The sequence below is a fragment of the Leucoraja erinacea genome, chromosome 16, assembly GCF_028641065.1.
Source record: "Leucoraja erinacea ecotype New England chromosome 16, Leri_hhj_1, whole genome shotgun sequence".
Lineage (NCBI taxonomy): Eukaryota > Metazoa > Chordata > Chondrichthyes > Rajiformes > Rajidae > Leucoraja > Leucoraja erinaceus.
In genome coordinates, this window is record NC_073392.1 from 43,303,539 (window position 1) to 43,326,752 (window position 23,214).

General features: G+C 38.8%; 1 protein-coding gene across 2 annotated transcripts in view; it reads right to left on the minus strand.

The window, feature by feature from the left end:
• The window catches only part of iars1 (isoleucyl-tRNA synthetase 1), a 174,257-nt gene that overhangs the window by 91,307 nt on the left and 59,736 nt on the right, over nucleotides 1-23,214 (minus strand). For both annotated transcript variants that reach the window (XM_055648264.1, XM_055648265.1), the window contains 4 exons: nucleotides 21,095-21,193; nucleotides 11,024-11,150; nucleotides 6,163-6,236; nucleotides 2,649-2,843 (listed from right to left, as the gene is read on the minus strand). In XM_055648264.1, coding sequence (XP_055504239.1) covers nucleotides 2,649-2,843; nucleotides 6,163-6,236; nucleotides 11,024-11,150; nucleotides 21,095-21,193 — 495 coding nt within the window. The remainder of the gene's footprint in view (nucleotides 1-2,648; nucleotides 2,844-6,162; nucleotides 6,237-11,023; nucleotides 11,151-21,094; nucleotides 21,194-23,214) is intronic.

Sequence of the window (23,214 nt, forward strand, 5' to 3'; positions counted from 1 at the left end):
GCAGGACAAATCAAAATAGGACGTACATGGTAAATGGTAGGGAAGAATGTAGGTGAACAGAGGGATCTGGGAATAACTGTGCACAGTTCCCTGAAAGTGGAATCTCATGTAGATAGGGTGGTAAAGAAAGCGTTTGGTGTGCTGGCCTTTATAAATCAGAGCATTGAGTATAGAAGTTGGGATGTAATGTTAAAATTGTACAAGGCATTGGTGAGGCCAATTCTGGAGTATGGTGTACAATTTTGGTCGCCTAATTATAGGAAGGATGTCAACAAAATAGAGAGAGTACAGAGGAGATTTACTAGAATGTTGCCTGGGTTTCAGCAACTAAGTTACAGAGAAAGGTTGAACAAGTTAGGGCTTTATTCTTTGGAGCGCAGAAGGTTAAGGGGGGACTTGATAGAGGTTTTTAAAATGATGAGAGGGATAGACAGAGTTGACGTGGAAAAGCTTTTCCCACTGAGAGTAGGGAAGATTCAAACAAGGGGACATGACATGAGAATTAAGGGACTGAAGTTTAGGGGTAACATGAGGGGGAACTTCTTTACTCAGAGAGTGGTAGCTGAGTGGAATGAGCTTCCAGTGAAGGTGATGGAGGCAGGTTCGTTTTTATCATTTAAAAATAAATTGGATAGTTATATGGATGGGAAGGGAATGGAGGGTTATGGTCTGAGCGAAGGTATATGGGACATGGGGAGATTATGTGTTCGGCACGGACTAGAAGGGTCGAGATGGCCTGTTTCCGTGCTGTAATTGTTATATGGTTATATGGTTATATGAGAGAAGATATCAAACTAGAGAAGTTACTCCAGCACTTTGTATCCCTTTGTATGTTAACCAGCATCTGCAATTCTTTGTTTCTACAAAGATATCAAAAGGAATTATACAAATAATGTCAGTACTGTGTGTATATAACTGTGTATGGACCTAACCTGAGGGGGTTATTTCATTACAAAAAGGAACACTGAGGAAAAGCTAACATATCTTTAAAGTAATTATGAGGTTTGGTTCGGTTTCCCCTTTTGAAATCCAAAATTGCAGGACAAAAGTAAAAGATAAATATTTAATAAAGCCAATAAGGAATTGATAAAAGAAGCTTCTTAATACACATCGTAGATATCCGTAATGCCAATTAAAATAAGGATACTGCACGAACAAGAAAAGGCACTGTAAATACGGTTCAAGAGATGTGTGTGTTGGTGTGCATGTGTGTATGAATTTGTCCACTATAAACTTTGGTATAGATCAACTGAGCCAAATGCCTTGTCTTTGCTATCAATTCTGTGACCAACAGCTGGTTTTAAAACAGATACCAAGATAAATCTGGAGAAATCATACCAATCAGGAAAATGAATTTGTTCCTCTGCACATTTTGATTAGTCTAGCTCTGAAGATTAAAGGATTGAAACAATTCAATTGCCGCAGTTACTAACTCTCCTGTCATAAACATATTATAGCACACCATTTGTGTGAAGATGTCACTTCAACTAAACTGATTTATATCAGCAGCTTTCATTACAAATGTCCACACAATTTTAACTGGAAGAATGGGGCCAGTTTGACTTCAGGAATGAATGACATCTGCATGTCTCTTTTCATTTATCTCCCTCCTAAACCTGTTTCACTTTCAACTCTAGCACTGACGATTAACTATTAGCACACAATTATATATGTCCTACAGATGCATTTAAAACAGTTATTTATTTGAAAATGTTCAAATATACTGCTGATGTGCAGTGAAAATTTAGTTGATTCAAGATTATAAATATGCATTTAATGACATGGAAGTGAACATCTTAAAATGTTTCTTATCTTTTATAATAATTGTTGCAAAAATGAGAACACATTTAACTCTGCATTAACCAGCTTTTCCTCATTAATGATCCAATATATTCAGATAGAAAATACTTCCATGGGGAAATTAGTGAATTTGGTGAACATAATCTGACAGAGACAGCAATCATAATTTCTAATTCATAGTTTATTAATTTTTCTTTAATTAGAGAATCTTGAACTCAAAATGTTGTACCCAACTGTCAAACCCCCACGCAAATGGTGAAGAACTGAATGAAAAACAGAAATAATGGAAATGTCAGCAGTTCAAGTTAACTCTATTTCTCCATCGACAGATGTACCCAAACTGCTGAGTATTTCCAATATTTTCTGTTTTTATTTCAAAATATAATACTGTTCATTGATTTTCATGTTCAAGCACAGCCTTCAATTACATGACTCAGCAACATCTGCTAAATGTTCTACTCAGTCTTGAATTATTTCCCACTGGGTCACAGCACTCAAACAACCCAGTTTCAAATTATATGGGTCATGTCAGAGACCGTCAAGTTAGCCAAAATGAGAAATTGAAATATTGTCTCGGTATAACAAGTTTTGTTGTGTATCAGGGATGACGACTTGTTGTGGAGACTGTGCTTTGACTTCTTACCCAAACTTCTCATAATCTAAAAAAATGTTTTGCAGAAACAAATCAAAAGAAATATATTTCTATAATGAAACACAATTCAACAGGGCATTACTTTCCAATTAGAATATCAGTTTTAGTAAATTATCCTTTGTTAAGCACTATGGATATTGTGAACTAATAAAGGACTAAAAGGATAAAATTGTTGCAATAGAAATGAAATCTTTACCATCCTCTTGTTTGGTCAATTCCTTCAGCAATGAAGTCTGCGGGGAAGCTGTCCTCAAATTCTCTTCGGTTTTCAAAAGGGTAGTGAACCTGAGCATAAGGCATGCTTCCACTTTCAAACCAGCAATCAAAGACCTCAGAAACCCGTCGCAATACACCTTTTCCACCATGCGATGGGATTGTGATGTGATCCACACTAGAAAATAATATGATTAATACATCTTTCAAGAAGTTGAAAAAGCCAAGCTTTACGTTAATGATTATTAAACTCTGCAAGAAATACATTCTCAACCAAAGAAGCATGCATTTTCTATGGTACAGCAGAAACTGCATTTCAAAAGTAGTCCATTGACAAGAAACTATTTGGAGATATTCCAACATCATGAAAGACAATATACAACAGTTAGCTTCTTACACAAATAATTTTCTTGTTTTTTTTGGACAATGAAAGATGTTGAGCAATAGTTTAACAACATCTTGGTGCCCTTCACCTTAGCAAGCATTCTTTGTTCATGGACAGACGATGACCTCTTCATCACTATATCTAATCAGTTAATGGCACAGAGATGATGACGGCCTTGCTTCATGAATAAAGGCTCACTGAAATATTTCAGAAGAATCTAAGATAAAGCAATGGGGTAGATGTTGACAGACTCTATTGTCACGCTGCAGAGTTTACAGCAAAGAACAAACTGCTGAAGGAAGACAGTAGGTCAGGCAGTATTTGTGGAAGCAAAGGCACAGTCAACGATTCCGGCTGAGACCATGCATTGGAGTGGAGAGTTGCAGCATAACAGTTTAGAGAGAATGTAGGTAATAGATTGAACCAGGTGAGGTGGGGAGGGGTAATGGGCAGATGAAACAGGTAATGAAGGAAGAGGCATATAAAATGGATATATAACCATATAACAATTACAGCACGGAAACAGGCCATCTCGGCCCTACAAGTCCGTGCCGAACAATTATTTTCCCTTAGTCCCACCTGCCTGCACTCATACCATAACCCTCCATTCCCTTCTCATCCATATGCCTATCCAATTTATTTTTAAATGATACCAACGAACCTGCCCTCCACCACTTCCACTGGAAGCTCATTCCACACCACTACCACTCTCTGAGTAAAGAAGTTCCCCCTCATGTTACCCCTAAACTTCTGTCCCTTAATTCTGAAGTCATGTCCTCTTGTTTGAATCTTCCCTATTCTCAAAGGGAAAAGCTTGTCCACATCAACTCTGTCTACCCCTCTCATCATTTTAAAGACCTCTATCAAGTCCCCCCTTAACCTTCTGCACTCCAGAGAATAAAGTCCTAACTTATTCAACCTTTCTCTGTAACTTAGCTGTTTAAACCTAGGCAACATTCTAGTAAATCTCCTCTGTACTCTCTCTATTTTGTTGACATCCTTCCTATAATTGGGCGACCAAAATTGTACACCATACTCCAGATTTGGTCTCACCAATGCCTTGTACAATTTTAACATTACATCCCAGCTTCTATACTCAATGCTCTGATTTATAAAGGCTAGCATACCAAAAGCTTTCTTTACCACCCTATCTATATGAGATTCCACCTTCAAGGAACTATGCACGGTTATTCCCAGATCCCTCTGTTCAACTGCATTCTTCAATTCCCTACCATTTACCATGTACGTCCTATTTTGATTTGTCCTGCCAAGGTGTAGCACCTCACATTTATCAGCATTAAACTCCATCTGCCATCTTTCAGCCCATTCTTCCAAATGGCCTAAATAATTCTGTAGACTTTGGAAATCCTCTTCATTATCCACAACACCCCCTATCTTGGTATCATCTGCATACTTATTAATCCAATTTACCACACCTTCATCTAGATCATTGATGTACATGACAAACAATAAAGGACCCAACACAGATCCCTGAGGCACCCCACTAGTCACCTGCCTCCAACCCGACCAACAGCCATCCACCATTACCCTCTGGCATCTCCCATTCAGCCACTGTTGAATCCATCTTGCTACTCCTGCATTTATACCCAACAGTTGAACATTCTTAACCAACTTTCCATGAGGAACCTTGTCAAAGGCCTTACTAAAGTCCATATAGACAACATCCACTGCTTTACCCTCGTCAATTTCCCTAGTAACCTCTTCAAAAAATTCAAGAAGATTAGTCAAACACGACCTTCCAGGCACAAATCCATGTTGAGGCACAAATCCATGTTGAATTATATGATTTCAGAAGTTGGTACATTTAGATGTGGAATAGTAAGAGAATTATTGAGAGGTCTAAATCTTTGAAGGTCTCTACTACATCATTACAGTGTACACTGTAAATCATGAGTTATTTATTTTTCACCACTGGGAAATCAAGCAATGAGCATTTAGCAGGCACACAGGAATGGCATAAACTAGCTGGGTATGCACCGGGACCTCTCCTGTTTCAATTTTTATTTTTAGTACCCAAAACAGAAACACCTCACAAAATCTCAAAGATATAGCTGCAATATAAAACAAAAAATGGCATTGGATTTAGATAAGTCGTGGTAGATCCAACCAAGGATCAACAGGATTTTTTCTTCATCAGAAATTGATGAAAGATGATTTAATTTTGAAGATCTGACATTTAAACAGTGTGGATGCATTCTAAAAAGCCAATTCACACTGCTTTCATAATTCTATTTACTTAAAAACATAATTGTCAGAGTAAGCCTGTACACTTTGATAATTGGCATGCTATCCGATATTTTTAAAGAAGAAAGGAACACAACTGTTAATTCTCAAGTCTTACACAGATTGTACAGAGATGCAAGGTGATATTTGTTGCCCATTTACAACACTTGCAAAGACATATGCAATTAGTTAAGGTAGACAAAAAATGCTGGAGAAACTCAGCGGTTGAGGCAGCATCTATGGAGAGAAGGAATAGACAACGTTTCGGGTCGAGACCCTTCGTCAGATTAATTCAATTAGTGAAGGAACATTTATTTAAATGATATTTTGAAACACAGGGAAATTCAAAGTTCTTTTGAACCAAGTTGTTAAAAAGCAGGCACACATAACAGCAAGTATGTCCAAACAAATATCTCAACAGCAACAATTAAATAAGTGACTAGGTAATTTGATTTTAGAATTAAATGCTGCTAGTTGAAGGACAAATATTGATCAGGACAACTCTCTGTTCTACTTAGTACCACACATTGCTCACATCCACCTTAGAAAGACACATAAATTGCAGTGTGATGTCGTATGTAAAGGCAGCTTAGAAAGTGCAGCATTTTCTCCACATTGCACTAAAGTGTCAGCTTTGATTACGTGTTCAGGAGTGTGAATCTACAATCTTCTCAAAAGTAGAAGTGTTACCCCTGAACTCATTCTGGTTAAACAGCAGGTAGAAATGATCTCATGTCACCAAACTTCACCTCAATGGTTTATTCATTATAAATGATAAACCTGGTAAGACCAACAACAAACAAAATAAAACAGTATCGTCAAATATTCAGAAGAAGAACCACAATGTTTGCATTCAAATATGATTCACCTCTCTCGATGAAGATCTTCAATTTTGATTCCACTCAGATCTTCCAATTCTGCTACTGATCCCACACACACCACCTGTCAATAAAATAATGGCTATAATCACAACAAGTTTCTGAACAAAGAATCAATCTATTTTCATGACAATAATTAGTGAAGAATTCTAATAAAATTAATGTGGTAAACAACAGGCAATGATACTCTGTGTAAACCAAGATGCAACATTTTGGTTGAGAGGTGTACCAATGCATATAAAAGGCACAATAATAAAAAAGTTATTATCATAATTGAGACTGCAAATGTAGAATAATCGTTAATTTAACCAATTAACAAAGCAAGGCTCCTCATTAGATTAACTTTGCAGAAACGCACCTTAAATTAAGTAAGGAACACAAGAGAAGATTTGGCATAAAGGGAGATATAAAATGCTGGACTAACTCAGTGAGTTAGGCAGCATACCTGGAAAACATGAATAGGCGATGTTTCGGTTCAGAGCCTTGCTTTGGCATGTCGTAGACACTCTTTTGAACGCCGACAGGTGTACAGGGGAGAGCAGACACAAGGAACTTCAGATGATAGTTTACAAAAAAACCGATCCAGTAAGGCAGCATCTTCAGTCTGAAGAGGGTGGCAATAGAAGCGTCACTTAACCATATTCTCCAGATATACTGCCTGACCCGCTAAGCTACTCCGGTACTTTGTGTCTTTGTTTACACTGGTGGGCATACTGACTGATTGCATGATGGACTGGTTCAAACATTCAGGACGGAAGGTGACTGCAGAAATTGGTGGACATTGCCTGGTTTATCACAGGTATTGATTTCCCCACCAGTTATGGAGTCAAGGCAAAGCATGCCTCAAAAAGGCAGCTAATATCAAAAACCCACACCATCCTGGGCATACTCTAATTTCCTACAAAGCCATACATCTTTCCATTCCAAAGCCTTTGAAGTGAAGGCACACAAATCCATACATATCTTTCATGGATCAATTTCTATCAATCAAATGCTCTCCCTACCACAAAAGTAAAACAAGCTTTTAGTAAAGTTGCAACAGGATTGTGATTAAACATAGGCCTCATCTTTCTGGGGTGGGGGTGGAGGATAGCAAGGCCGTCAGTCCACCCTCACTATATGCTCCACAGTACATCCAGCATTGTTATGCTTTTAGAATCAGTCATACAGCATTTACCCATATTTGGCCCATTTACTTCTTCACCTTTCCTATCCATGTACCTGTCCAAGCGTCTTTAAAAATGCAGTTACCTCAAGTACCTCTTCTGGCAGTTAGTTCCATATAACCACCACCTTTGTGTGAAAAAGTTGCCTCTCAGGTTCCTATTAAATCTTGCTTCTCTCACCTTAAACCAGAGGTCAGCAACCTTGTTCTGCATAGGAGCCAGGATGCATCTGGGAACGGATGGCGGGCCACATCTATCACGTGTACACATGGATCCCGCCCCCATCCCGTTCCGGATAGCAGGCATCAAATCACGTGTTCACAGAAGGTAGACAAAAATGCTGGAGGAACTCAGCTGGTGAGGCAGCCTCATGCAACCCTTGACTGTCTCACCCGCTGAGTTTCTCCAGTATTTTTGTCTACCTTCGATTTTTCCAGCATCTGCAGTTCTTTTTTAAACGTGTTCACAGAAGGTGCGTGGCCCTGCCGGCGACTTTACGCAGGATGCGGTACGGCCGGAGCTCGGCGCTCGACCGTGCTCACCGCTCCAGATTACAGGAAAAAAAACTCTGCCTGCAGGCCAGATGATTTCGGGTTATGGGCCGCATTCGGCCCAGGGGCCGTAGGTTCCCGACCCCTGCCTTAAACCTATATCCTCTAGTTCTTGATTCACTTATTCTGGGTAAAAGACTCTATGCATTCACCCTTTCTATTCACCTCATGATTTTATACATCTCAACAAGATCCAAGGACTCTTTCCAAGGAATAAAGTCCTAGCCTGCCCAAACATTCCTTACAATTCAGGTGCTCAAGTCCTGGCAACATCCTCGTAAATCTTCTCTGCACTCTTTCTAGCTAATTGGCATCCTTCCTATAGCAGAGCAAAACTAAACACAGCACTCCCATTGCAGCTACATCAACCCATTATACAACTGAACAGAATTTCCCAGAACGTAAATTTAACTTTCCATTTTAAAGTTTAATGCAGGTTAATTATTTCATTTTATTTAAAAATATCCTTGACAATTGGAGTTATAAAATCTAACATCGGTGCTAGCTTTAGCATAAGACCAGTTTTGCTTTGTGTGAAGGGACTGCATTCTGCTGTCCAAAATGCAGTTGGCATCTAGGTCTTGTCATTGAAATAGGCCCTCTGTATCTGGCCTAGTTACAGGCGACAATTCCTGAATATGGGTCTGTCTTAGCACAGTCTGGCCCACATCTCTTTGCTCAGTTGAAGTCTTGGATCAGGTCATGATCAGAGTAGTGTATCTTGTATTTACATGGAAGATAGATAACATTTATGGCGAGTGTGTTGTGTATGGTTTGGTCCATTCAGCCAAGTGGCCTATTTGTGAGCTGAAAATTCTACTAATTCCTTTCTCATCAGTAAATTAGAGGTAAAGAGTGTACAATTTACTTTTCCTGTTTAATCAAAATTCCAAAGCAGAGGAACTCAAATCTGCAGAGTAGTGGATTCAACCCAGTCAATTATGGGCACAACTCTCCAGGATCAATGGCATTGTCTCAAGAAGGCAGCATCTATCTTCCGAGCTATGTCCTCTTCTCACTGATACATTTGGGCAGAAATGCCGAAGACTTAGCCCCAATAAACCAGGTTCAGGAACAGCTACTTTCCAACAATCAACAGATTCTTGAATTCAATGGTCAATGGAGCTTTATTTGTCACAAATGCAACTGCACAGTGAAATTCTTTAAAATATATACACGTGCGGGCACCGCCATGTTTTGGTGCCATTTCCAAAGTCCGGTCAGCCCGCACGCTCGGTCTACTGGAGCAGTTCCCGATCCACGTAAGCCCCAGGCTCCTGCAGGGGCTTCCTCCGTTGCTTTTGACGTCTCTCCTTGCCCAGCCATCTTTGTGTCCCAGGGATGCCTCCTGCCGCCGAACTTGACGGCACTGGAGGCAGTACCCGGTTCGCCCTCCTACTGGTCCACTCCTTGCGTCCAAAGTCTCCAAAGGCTCCCTCCTGGTACTGCCGTGCCTTTGGGTGGGTTGAGCCATCTGCCGAGACTTCGAGCAGGTTCTGCACAATCCTAATCCTACCTGAGCAAGGAACACTATCGTGGAATTTTTTTTTTAATTGTTTCGTACTAATGTGTCTTCCCTCTTGTAGAACATGTGTGGAATTTGTGTTTTGTGTGCAAGGTTTTTGTTTTGAACCTGTACCTCACCGTACTTGTACATATAACAATAAACTCAACTTGACGGGCCAATTCTGTTGTACCAGCTTACCTTTTCATACCTTTCCTCGTTAATCTTTCGACCAGATGGCTCTGTAAACATCGATAACATCACGATAACCCTGGGCTCCCCATGTTAAGAGATAATCCCTTTATCCTGTCCAAACCCCATCCAAAACTTAAATCTACCTTGTTGTATCACCTAACCATTTCTAATTAAGAGTTTTATTTAAACCTTAATTATATCTCTTTCAAAGACGCATTTGATTTGCTGAGTATTTACTTACATTTTTTTGTTTTTAATCTGTGCAAAAAGAGATGATGCAAAAAAAATTGATGGGTTAAGAATACAGGTAAATTAAATTTCAAGTTTTGTTTACCAATGCAACCGCATGCCATTTGTGATTCAAAATACACGGGACCTGAATATTTCAGTTTAAATTTCTTCTGTTCGGGTATGTTCAATTTTAATAGCAAAATTTCAGATGTTAAAAAAGTCAAGAGATTCAGCAATTTTCAGGCACCCAAAAAGACAATTAAATTGAAATCTTAACAACATGCGCCAATCAAAATGATATTAATTTACATATATTATAACTTTGAGGTCACCACTGTCATGCTACTGGCTGGTGTATTCCACTAAAAAATCATTCACTAGCATCTGCGTGTATTTTTACACACGGGTGCAATGGAAAAATGTAGGTGATCCAATAAAATATGAATCATAAATTGATTATTGCAAGATTAACATTCAGAATTAAGGACATTGCTGACATTTTGGGAGACACTGTATTCCCATGCACGGTTTATTTTTCCACACCCAAGGTATGGTTGACTGAACATTGGAGCAATGCCACAATGTTTTTCTGGGAATGGGGGAAAAAAATTCTTAAAAGAGAGAATGGGAACCTTGGGAATGAAATTGGATATTTTGGCACTCAGAGGAGCAAAACTTTGAATTTCTTTCTAATGTTCTAGTTGCTCAAACTAATCAAGACAGAGAACATGATTGTCAACCCAAACAAACAATGATTATGGGGAACAGAGATTTAATTTGATTCTTATTTGATGATGGAATCAAGATTAAGAATGATCTATACCTTGAGTAAAACAAAGTTTACCACAACAGTCAACAACACTCTTGTAAAAAAAAAAAACAGGCTTTCAAAAAAATCTGTATTACAAGAAATCTTCTTAAAAATACACTTCAACGGGAATGCTTCCAAAACATTATCTGGCAACTGGAATGTCATTCAGTTTCCAGTCGACGGATGTTTTAAATATATTTTAAGATGCCAACCGCGGGCAGGTCATTTTGCATCAGCGGTTACATTAATTTAGTTGTCAAAAAATCGCATATCAATACATAAACAAGATTATTAAATCTGATAATCAAAGCCTCCTATTTATTTCCTTGAAATATTTTATCTGAGAACCATGTTAAGAATCTGAATTAGTTACTTTTTCAACTCATTACTCACCTCCTCAAAGTCTTCACTAACCCATAAAGGAATGGGTGTTCCCCAATATCTGTTGCGAGAAATGGCCCAGTCGCGTGCATCCTTCAACCAATTCCCAAACCTCTTTTCTCTGACAAATTCGGGAACCCTGTGCATGGGAATTGGGAATGCAATTGAATTAAAATAAAGAATGCATTTCCTTTCATTTTGTTTTACAGTCTAGCCTCTGAGTCAGGAGATAGTCAATTCAAATAGCTCTCAAGTGATTTGAACATATAATGGCATTGAATTCATTGTGACGGTCGGCGAATGCTGTGAATAGCAGATAAACTGAGATGCGGGTTATAAAGGTGGAAATAGATGGTGGCATGAAAATGGGTCTGGCAGTCAAGTCTCTCAGAGGGTTCTGTTAGATGTCACAGAAGTGGGATGGGCAGAACATGTTTGGATTTGAAAATAAGGTAAAAATGCAACGCCATTGTTTGTTCAAGAGGTTTGGACAATAGGAGCTTAAGGTGAATACCATGGCGCAGAGATGTGCTTGAATGTACACCACATCCACCAGGCAGATATTAGACAGTTTTAAGTAATGAGCTGATATTCAAAATCAACTTTTTTCTTCCTTTCCTTTAACCTATACTTTGTCTGCTCATGTCAAACACATATGCAAGCGGGCAAGGAAGGTTATCAGTAATTAATTTTCACAGGCAGAGCTGAATTTATTTGGAATGACCAGTTTCATTCAGCATTCCACTGAGTCCATATTCCATTCAAGTGGATCAGAATGATAAATAGCGCTGGGATTTTTACATTTAGCTGTCGTTTTGTTCAACCGCAGAAAATGAAACTAATTATAAGTTTTCTTGAAGTCAAACCAAAAAAAATCACAATCCGTAAATTATTCCATTTCTGAAAAGTCAGAAACATTAAAGATAACACCTTTCAAGGATATTAAGCAAAATATAAAGGACATGTGATCCATAGGACACAAATTTATTAAATCACTTCACTTCCATTGTGCAGAAAATTACATCCATCTCTTATTGTTCTTTACCTCCTTAGCCATCGACACTATCTTTTAAATACATTTAGTTGCCTCAAATTGCACACATAAGATTTCCTGAGTAATCACTATCCAGCTTCTGCCAGTGCTGATCTAATTGATGGAGTTGAGGCACCATACTAATGAATGACTGCAAGTAAAATGATTAATTATTTTGCATCCTTCATGCTCTGCATTTAGCAACCAGTACAAATTTGCAACAATGTTGTTTGGGGGGAAAAATCGTTAAATATATTTCTGCTTCCAATTCTTACAGTCTTTATTGAAAAATGATTATGTTTGAAACTAGTGTTCATGTCTCACATGATACATAGAGGAATTTGATGTTTAATCATATTTGACTGTACTCTTGCAGCATTCAAGTTAGTTTCAACATCAGGCATTTCTTTCAGAAATATTTCACCTTACTCCATAAATTTCAAATTCAGATTCAGATTCAGATTATGTAATGATCACACAGTCAAGCTGGTGGAATTCATATTCAGTACAGGATGTTACACAATAGGCTGATTCCCGTCAAACATAACATGAAACACAAACAACATACAGTATACAGTACATGCATGAGGTGGCTTTGTGATATTATCATAGAGTGTTCAGTTCGAATTGCATATGGATAGAAACTGTTTTTAAATCGTGTTTTGGCAGACAGTGAGCTGTAGCGCCTCCCCGAGGGCAGCAGGTGGAAGATGTAGTGAGCTGGGTGGGAGGGATCAGAAATGATTTTCTTCACCCTTGACACGGACCGTTTGAGATTGAGTGATTCTATTGATGGGAGGGGAGTGCTGATGATTTTGGATGCTTTGTTGACAATGCGCTGTAGTTTATTATGGGAGTGTCTAAACTGCTGAATTCATATTTAATACCAGAATTTGATGTGGCCATCCAAAATACTCAGAAACCCATCTGAAATATCTAATTTTATTCCTCAAATTTAAAATTAATATTTAATACAAATATTTGATTTGGCCACCCAAAAATAGTTACAAACCCATTTCTATGAACAAGAGTTTCTCAAACCAACGTGCTGAAAACTCCACTAAAAAGTGATACGTTTTTTCTTTCTTTCTGAAGAATTAATTTAGCACACCAAGTCTAAAGAGTTTAAGAATTAACTAATTATCTTGTATGCCCAGTAACATTGTACTTCATAATACTGTAGAGAGAATCTGAGTTTCATGACATATTTGCCTTTTGGAGAACAAGATTATCAGAAGTATTTAGAATTACCTGACATACATATTCGACTACCAGACAAACAGTGCCCTCCATAATGTTTGGGACAAAGACCCATCATTTATTTATTTGCCTCTGAGCTCCACAATTTGAGATTAGAAAAAAATCACATGTGGTTAAAGTGCACATTGTCAGATTTTATTAAAGGGTATTTTTATACATTTTGGTTTCACCATTTGCTCACCATTTCAAGGCACTATAATGTTTGAGACACATGGCTTCACAGGCATTTGTAATTGCTCAGGTGTGTTTAATTGCCTCCTTAATGCAGGTATAAGAGAGCTCTCAGCACCTAGTCTTTCCATCACCTTTGGAAATGTTATTGCTATTTATCAACATGAGGACAAAAGTTGTGCCAATTAAAGTCAAATAAGCCATTATGAGACTGAGAAACAAGAATAAAACTGTCAAGAGACATCAGCTAAACCTTAGGCTTACCAAAATCAACTGTTTGGAACATCATTAAGAAGAAAGAGAGCACTGGTAAGCTTACTAATCGCAAAGAGACTGGCAGGCCAAGGAAGACCTCCACAGCTGATGATGGAAGAATTCTCTCTATAATGAAGAAAAATCCCCAAACACCTGTCTGACAATTCAGAGGCTGCACTGCAAGATGCAAATCGTTGGTTAGCTGCAAAAATGGGATGGCCAGGTTACAGTTTGCCAAGAAGTACTTAAAAGAGGAACCACATTTTTGGAAAATCTGGACAGATGAGACGAAGATTAGCATATCAGAGTGTTGGCAATGTCAAAGTATGGAGGAGAAAAGGAACTGCCCAAGATCCAAATCATATCACCTCATCTGTGAAACACGGTGGTGGGGGTGTTGTGGCCTGGGCATGTATGGCTGCTGAAGGTACTGGCTCACTTATCTTCACTGATGATACAACTGCTGATGGTAGTAGCATAATGAATTCTGAAGTGTATAGACACATCCTATCTGCTCAAGATCAAACAAATGCCTCAAAACCCAATGGCCACAGCAAGACATTGATCCCAAACAGACTGCAAAAGCAACAAAGGAGCTTTTCAAAGCTAAAAAATGGTCAGTTCTAGAGTGGCCAAGTCAATCTCCCGATCTGAACCCAATTGAGCATGCCCTTTATATGCTGAAGAGAAAAACTGAAGGGGACTAGCCCCCAAAACAAGCATAAGCTAAAGATGACTGCAATACAGGCCTGGCAGAGCATCACCAGAGCAGACACCCAGCAATTGGTGATGTCCATGAATCGCAGACTTCAAGCAGTCATTGCATGCAAAGGATATGCACCAAAATACTAAACATTACTACTTTAATTTACATGACATTGCTGTGTCCCAAACATTATGGTGCCTTGAAATTGGGGGGGGGGGGGGCAAACTGTAACCTGGCCATCCTATTTTTACAGCTAACCAGTGGTTTGCATCTTGCAGTGCAGCCTCTGCATTGTCAGACAGGTGTTTGGGGATTTTTCTTCATTATAGAGGGAATTCTGAGAATTCTTCCATCATGGTGAAACCAAAATGTGTAAAAATGTCCTTTATTAAAATCTGACAATGTGCACTTTAACCACATGTGATTTTTCTATTACAAATCTCAAATTATGGAGTACAGAGACAAATAAATAAATGATGGGTCTTTGTCCCAAACATTATGGAAGGCACTGTACCTTTCACTATGCCTTGCCAAACTGGGATTGAAACATAATTAAACAGTTAGCACATACGACAAGAGACACAACATAATCAAGAAATATATGGAAAAGAACTGCAGGTGCTGGTTTAAATCGAAGGTAGACACAAAATGCTGGATTAACTCAGCGGGACAGGCAGCATCTCTGGAGAAAAGGAATGGGTAACGTTTCGGGTCGAGACCCTTCTTCAGACTATTTCTTAATCATGAAATAGTTTTACAAAATTGCTTACAATTTAAAATGCTGGCATTTAATGTTCATTCCAAAAGGACATGGGAACACATTGCTCAGTTACCTTCTTGGACTACTGTAGTTTAATTTAGTTTAGAGATACAGCGTGGAAACAGGCCCTCCAGTCCACCGTGTCCATACTGACCACCGATCCCCATACATTAACACTATCCCACACTCACTAGGGACAATTTACACTTATACCAAGCCAATTAATTTACAAATCTGTACATCTTTGGAGTGTGATATTACTGTAATATTGAAAATACTGCCATTGTGTTGTTTGATAGGAAGTCCCAGAATAATGACCCAGCAAAGATGAAAGAATGACAACAGTAGCAGGAAGGTGAGACCCTAGGCAGGTGAACCAGGCCATTCTTCTTAATTAGCAACCGGCCAAAACCGAGTAGCCCCATTAGCCAGTGCTTCACTGAAATTATGATCCTCCAAATTAAAAATAAATGAACTGTGCACTTTCTGAAGATACTTTAGTATTACGGTTTTACATTATCACATACATTGGACCTATTATCAATTTTTTTTCTCCAAAAAATAGATTGGAACTAAGATGCAGAAATCTGCAAAAGGCAGTTTGAACAAAGCTAATAAATATATAAAGCTCGCTCAAAATTTCATTTGTCTTCTGCAAAAGCATTAAATGGCCCCACCTTGTGGTATAAATTCACATGGCAATGAGTTAAAAGACCAATGTAAATTCAGACTATTAACAGACGTACAATACTGCTCTCCAACAATGCATCCTGGTCAAGTGGGATTAATTGTACTGCCATACAAACATGGTTTTATTCCACTGAATTGTGAAGTTGTGGTTTCTTTAATGTTTAATTTGTTTTAATCACAAGTTAACAACCAGCTTTTAGTCTGAAGTCTGAAGAAGGGTTTCGGCCCGAAACGTCGCCTATTTTCTTCGCTCCATAGATGCTGCTGCACCCGCTGAGTTTCTCCAGGTAATTTTGTGTACCTTCGATCTTCCAGCATCTGCAGTTCCTTCTTGAACAACCAGCTTTTATTGTTCACACAAATAAATAACATCAACTTTTAGTTGAGAAAAAGTCATTGCCTGGTATTTTTTCTGACCTATCATTTCATTGCAAAGTTAATTTTCCTGTACAGGTCACAATTGATTTATAATTGTTTGGTATAACACCATTGACTATTGAGATTACATGTCCTTCTTGACAAAGCTTTTTTACTATGACAAAAAGCAAACCAATCACAGCCAATAATGTACCAAGCCACTTTGTTGAGAATATCAAGTTCACAGAATCCACTTACTCAAAGGGATTCAACACAATTTTTTCTGCACATCTGAAAATTACTTTAAAATACTCAGCAGTTAAACTCTGCACCGCCTACAAGAATTCAAGTTGTAAGCTATAAAACTAAGCTGGGTGCAATTAATAAATTTGAAAATAGAAACAAAAATAAATAGCCCAGGAAGTGCATCATGTGTTACGATGACACCAACAAAGCTCCACCACCAAAACAATTATTTTGACAATTACATGGGATCTTCATTACAGAGTGGTGAAGGGTTCCTTTTTCTGATTGTAAATCTCGAAGCAGTGGCACCACATGGATCAGAGTTTGGAGATTTGTAATTTGTAGGTAATCTGATTAATGCATTTGAAGACCACATAAAAATTGGTGCAGTTGTAGATCGAGAGGAAGGTAGCCTAAGGCTACAGCAGGACATAGATCAGCTCAGAAGCTAGGCAAAGCAATGGCAAATAGGAATTAATAGATAAATATGAGTTCATGTACTTTGGGAAGTCAAATTCTGGTAGAACATGCAGAGTAAATGTCAAGAGCATTGATGTACGGAGAGACATTGGGGTGCAAGTACACAGGTCTTGAAAATGGTGACAGAGCTTGATAGAGTAGCGAAGAAATAATATCGTAAACATGCTGTCATTGACCATGGCACTGAGTACAAGAGTCGGGATATCATTTGCAGCAGTACAAAATATTGGCTGCAGCACACTTGCAGGATGGTACACATTTCTGGTCGCCACACTGCAGGAAGGATGCAGTGGCAATAGAGATGGTGCAGAAAAGATTCTCCAGGATGTCAGGAGAGATGTAGTTTTATTAAAAAAAACATTCAATAGGGCTGGGTTTATTCTCACTAGAACATAGCAGGCTGAGGGATGACCTCACAGAGATTTCTAAAACTATAAGGGGCATGGATAGGATAGTTATTCAGGATATTTTTCCCAGGGCAGGGGAATCTAGAACTGAAAGGCACAGATTTAAAGTGAGAGCAGAAAAAAATAAAGATATGAGGGACTAGTTTTTCTGCACAAAGGGTGGTGGATATCTGAAATGAGCTGCCATCAGTGGCAATGGAGGCAGATATAATTACAATTAAATAGCATTTGGACTGGTACGTGCGGCAGGAAAGGAATAAAAGGAAGCCAGCTAATGCATACAAATGTGATTAGCATATATTGGAGTCCTGGTAGGCCTGGTGGAGGTTGGCCAATGAGTACCCATTTCTGTGCTCTACAATTCTCTGGGAGATTAATCCACTCCTCAGAAACAAAGGATGTCATTTCAATAATTTGCTGAACCTAGGTGTTCATTTTCTTTCAGGAACTGGTGGACTGAGTCAGGCAGGTGACCTTCCAGAGCATTTTTGGCTTTGTTAATGATGCATTTCCATCAGTCTCCTAAATCATCTGTGAACCACGCCAAAGGATTATCTGAACTTTAGTTTCCTCACACCAGTCCAGTCAAAACTTTCCGTCATGCTGTCCTCCAATCTCTCCCTCTTTCTTCTGTGCTCTCCAGGTGCAATTCATCACTATAACCCACTCCAACCTAAAGTTAACTCAACAACTTACATTTAGAAAGTACCTTTAATATGTTAAGAAACGGGTCCTTCAACTCATTCAAAGGTCAATCGTGATGTCTTTGTTAATCCCATTTGGCTGCATTTGGAACATATCCCTCTACTCCTTCCCGATCCAATTGCTTGTTGTAAACATTCCTAATCTAAAGAGTCTCATCCTAATTCATGTTTTATGAGAAAGGCGGCAATTCGGCACATCAAATCTATGATGACTCTGAACATTCTCCCATTCTCCCAATTCTGTGTGACCTAAGCTCTCTCACATGTCTATTAACTGCCCCTTCCAGCTCCATTACTCAGTTCTCCAGTCACAGACCTACAACAATAATTTACCATAGCCAATTAAACCATCAACATCTTTGGGATGTGGAGGAAAACAGAGCACCTGGGAAAACCTACATGGTCATAGGGAGATAGTGCAAATTCCACACTGCATTGGAGGTTAGGATCAAAACTTCCAATTTGATCATTGGGGCTGCTTACCAGCAGTACTAACTGTTATTCCACCCAATTCAGATAGATTCACATAGCTTAATGCTGAAGCTCAATGTTGCTTCATACAACTCACCTTTTCAGAAGGTGAGCGTGTACATGATAAAAAACGATTTCTTCTACTGTGCAGGTTAATTAGTGTGAATGCAAATGTTAGTTGATTGAAGGAATGGGATGGCATTACTTTTGGAAACCTGGGACTAAGTTCAGTCAAAATAACTGGGATGTCTCCTTTCTTTGCAGACTGAAATGACAAGTTCCATTGAATATGTGCTCAAAGCTCTAAACTATTGATAACTGGTATCCCATTAATTTCACCATTGGGGAAAGCACAATGGGTAATAGAAAAAGATCACCAATTCTCCGACTGCTGCTCAAAAATCTCAAATCCACAACTTCCACCAACAAAGAATCCAATGTCAAATACATTTGCAAACCATCATCTCCAAATATTGCAGCAGGCCAGGTTGGACACAAAAATCATTATTACTTCTTCACTGTCATTGGGTCAAAATTCTGGTACTTTCCACCTAACAGCACTGCAGTTGTATGTTCACCAAACGGATGCAGTTGTTTCTGAAATCTCAGCTCACTAGTTCTTAGTTTATGATACTCTTCACAAAGTTGAATTAGTTGGAGCAGTCCAATGCATTTGTTTTAAAAAATGCTTACATTTTAGATGCCTGTAAATGTTGGAAAAAGATTTTCAACTGTGTCATGTTTGACAAATTAAACTTAACCACAAGAACTAAAAAAGTGATACACGTATGGACAATAACAGTATCAAATGTCATTAAAAAAACAGCAACCAGTTAGTCTAACATCGGTAGTGGGGAAACTGCTAGAGTCAGTTATTAAAGATGGGATAGCAGCACATTTGGAAAGTGGTGAAATCATTGGACAAAGTCAGCATGGATTTACAAAAGGTAAATCATGTCTGACGAATCTTATAGAATTTTTCGAGGATGTAACTAGTAGCGTGGATAGGGGAGAACCAATGGATGTGGTGTATCTAGACTTCCAGAAGGCTTTCGACAAGGTCCCACATAAGAGATTAGTATATAAACTTAAAGCACACGGCATTGGGGGTTCAGTATTGATGTGGATAGAGAACTGGCTGGCAAACAGAAAGCAAAGAGTAAGAGTAAACGGGTCCTTTTCACAATGGCGGGCAGTGACTAGTGGGGTACCGCAAGGCTCAGTGCTGGGACCCCAGCTATTTACAATATATATTAATGATCTGGATGAGGGAATTGAAGGCAATATCTCCAAGTTTGCAGATGACACTAAGCTGGGGGGCAGTGTTAGCTGTGAGGAGGATGCTAGGAGACTGCAAGGTGACTTGGATAGGCTGGGTGAGTGGGCAAATGTTTGGCAGATGCAGTATAATGTGGATAAATGTGAGGTTATCCATTTTGGTGGCAAAAACAGGAAAGCAGACTATTATCTAAATGGTGGCCTATTGGGAAAGGGGGAGATGCAACGAGACCTGGGTGTCATGGTACACCAGTCATTGAAGGTAGGCATGCAGGTGCAGCAGGCAGTGAAGAAAGCGAATGGTATGTTAGCATTTATAGCAAAAGGATTTGAGTATAGGAGCAGGGAGGTTCTACTGCAGTTGTTCTGGGTCTTGGTGAGACCACACCATTGCGTGTGTCTTGCGTACGGTTATTGCCTGCAGTTTTGGTCTCCAAATCTGAGGAAGGACATTATTGCCATAGAGGGAGTGCAGAGAAGGTTCACTAGACTGATTCCGGGGATGTCAGATTCAGATTCAGATTCAGATTCAATTTTAATTTTCATTGTCCAAATACTGTAGGAGACAACGAAATGCCATTAGGGAGTGCTGAGAAGGTTCACCAGACTGAGTCCTGGGATGTCAGGACTGTCTTAGGAATATTGCCTGGATTGGCTTGGTTTATCCTCTCAAGAATTTTGGAGATTGAGAGGGGATCCTATAGAAACTTACAAAATTCTTAAGGGGTTGGACAGGCTAGATGCAGGAAGATTGTTCCCGATGTTGGGGAAGTCCAGGACAAGGGGTCACAGCTTAAGGATAAGGGGGAAATCCTTTAAAACCGAGATGAGAAAAACCTTTTTCACACAGAAAGTGGTGAATCTCTGGAACTCTCTGCCACAGAGGGTAGTTGAGGCCAGTTCATTGGCTATATTTAAGAGGGAGTTAGATGTGGCCCTTGTGGCTAAGGGGATCAGAGGGTATGGAGAGAAGGCAGGTACGGTACTGAGTTGGAAGATCAGCCATGATCATATTGAACGGCAGTGCAGGCTCGAAGGGCCGAATGGCCTACTCCTGCACCTAATTTCTATGTTTCTATGTTTAACTCTTAAGTATTACTGTGCAGCAAAAACTGCTTCAGAATTAGGTCGTACTCTGCGCAGCATATATCTACTTCTATCAATACCAGGAGTATTATGCAGTTTAAACTAAGCAGTATGATTAACGTACTATCGCAATTTTACAGCACAATTTAATATTTATGTTCAGTTAGATGATTCATTACCAGTAGCATTTGTCATTATTCTCCAGTAGTTTGTCCACCATGTGTTCCACTCGCACAAACCAACTTGGAACAGCTTTGTAAATAAGTGGGGTGTCCGACCTGTGAAAAGACAATAACCTATGACATTTCTGGAGGATCTTACTGGACAAACAAACTCCATGGACGTAATGGCCTGAAACATAAATAAGAGCTAAGAAAATTATATATCCACAAATAACATAATTGCAAACCCAATTCTAACCAAACAAAACAGGATGTTATATCTCAGGCAATTTAAAAGCTAATCCAGCAGATAATAATTCCAGGGAGCTGCTGGTCATGCTGGATTGTCAGTTTTCTTTGGGTTACTTGCATTGCATGCAACAATCTTTAGACAAGTTTCACGGTTGAACTCAGGAAGCACACGATCACTCCTGCCGCACCTGGCCACATTATGTCGACAAAAAGAAAATTACCTTTCAAGTTCCTCTGAAGGGTGCAAAAGGAACCCGTAAATGTGAGCATGTTTGTGCAAGCTCTACTCAATTTCCAACCAATTCTGGACTTGAACCTTGAACACCAATTTTATTTAAATGAAATATCAGGATTGCCTGAATGTTATCGGAACAATTATAGTGTACCCTCACATTAAGGCAATTCGGTAACAGCAATTTGTCCTTAAGGAATTAACAAATCATTGGCAAAATATTTAAGATACAGAATAAAAATTTGCTCTTTCAGAATTCATGAGGAAAAAAAGAAAAATAAACAAAAAATGGTCAATTTCTGTCAAGGGACTGCATGATGGAAAATGGTGATAATTTTCTAGGAATGCAACCCCTTTGGCATGGGGTATATTGTACTGTATGTAGGATAAGTGTCTATTCTGAGGGTCATTGGGAAATTGAATATTGTTATTGAAACAGAACATTTTTGCCATTGGGTCATATCTAAAATTTGGTGAAGCAAACTTCAATGTCAATTGCTCTTCCACACCCACCTGGAATTTGACTGAGTGAGTAGCTTAGATGACTAACATATCCTTACAAAAATATGCAATGTTTGAGTAGACCATTAAATAGCAAACTCAAACAATTTACTAGGAGTGGTTATGTTCAAGATCAAGAACATAAGTTCTATGGTTAAAGTCATGCTGTTATTGATCCACTTAATGTATGTAGATGAGATGTTATTTGCTGCACCATTTCTGTGACCCTACAATCTCCTTTAAGCTTGTTGCAGCATTTTCAAATAATTTTACCAATAAATTCTGGAACAAATTCACTGACAAGTTTGCAGAAGAAAATCTAAATTCAATGCAAACGTCACATATCACATCACATTCAAGTAATTATTTTTAGTTTATTCACTCTTCTGTTGGATTATGTGAAATGTATGATGAGTAAGAGCAGATGAACAATGTTAGGATGTATCAGAGCTGGGTAATGTGCATTAAAAAGTAATAAAACCTCTGTTTCACAATATGGTGCATAAAATAAGAATCTGGTTATCCCAAATTTCTGTGTTCTGTACATATTTCATCTCAAAAATGCTTCCTTTATTAGATTAACCATTGTTTCGTCACTGTGTTTCAGCACTTGAGACAAAATTACACTTAACTATCATGTCTCATCTTCATTTCAACCCTAAATGCCAAATGTTTTAAATTTGAAGATTTACTGTACTGATAGGTTAACATTAAAATGTATTAATAAACCCACTGGGAAGTAAATTTGATAGTTTAATATTTTTTCTTCTAATTCCTTTGTTGAGGATCATTCACTGCCAATGCATACTTTGCAAAAGACTAAAACAAGAACAATATGTATAATGCAATATATATTTACTTCCCATTTCTGACCTTTGTTTGATGTTCGTTTTAGAAACATAGAAATTAGGTGCAGGAGTAGGCCATTCGGCCCTTCGAGCCTGCACCGCCATTCAATATGATCATGGCTGATCATCCAACTCAGTATCCCGTACCTGCCTTCTCTCCATACCCCCTGATCCCCTTAGCCACAAGGGCCACATCTAACTCCCTCTTAAATATAGCTAAGAACTGGCCTCAACTACCCTCTGTGGCAGAGAGTTCCAGAGATTCACCACTCTCTGTGTGAAAAAAGTTCTCATCTCGGTTTTAA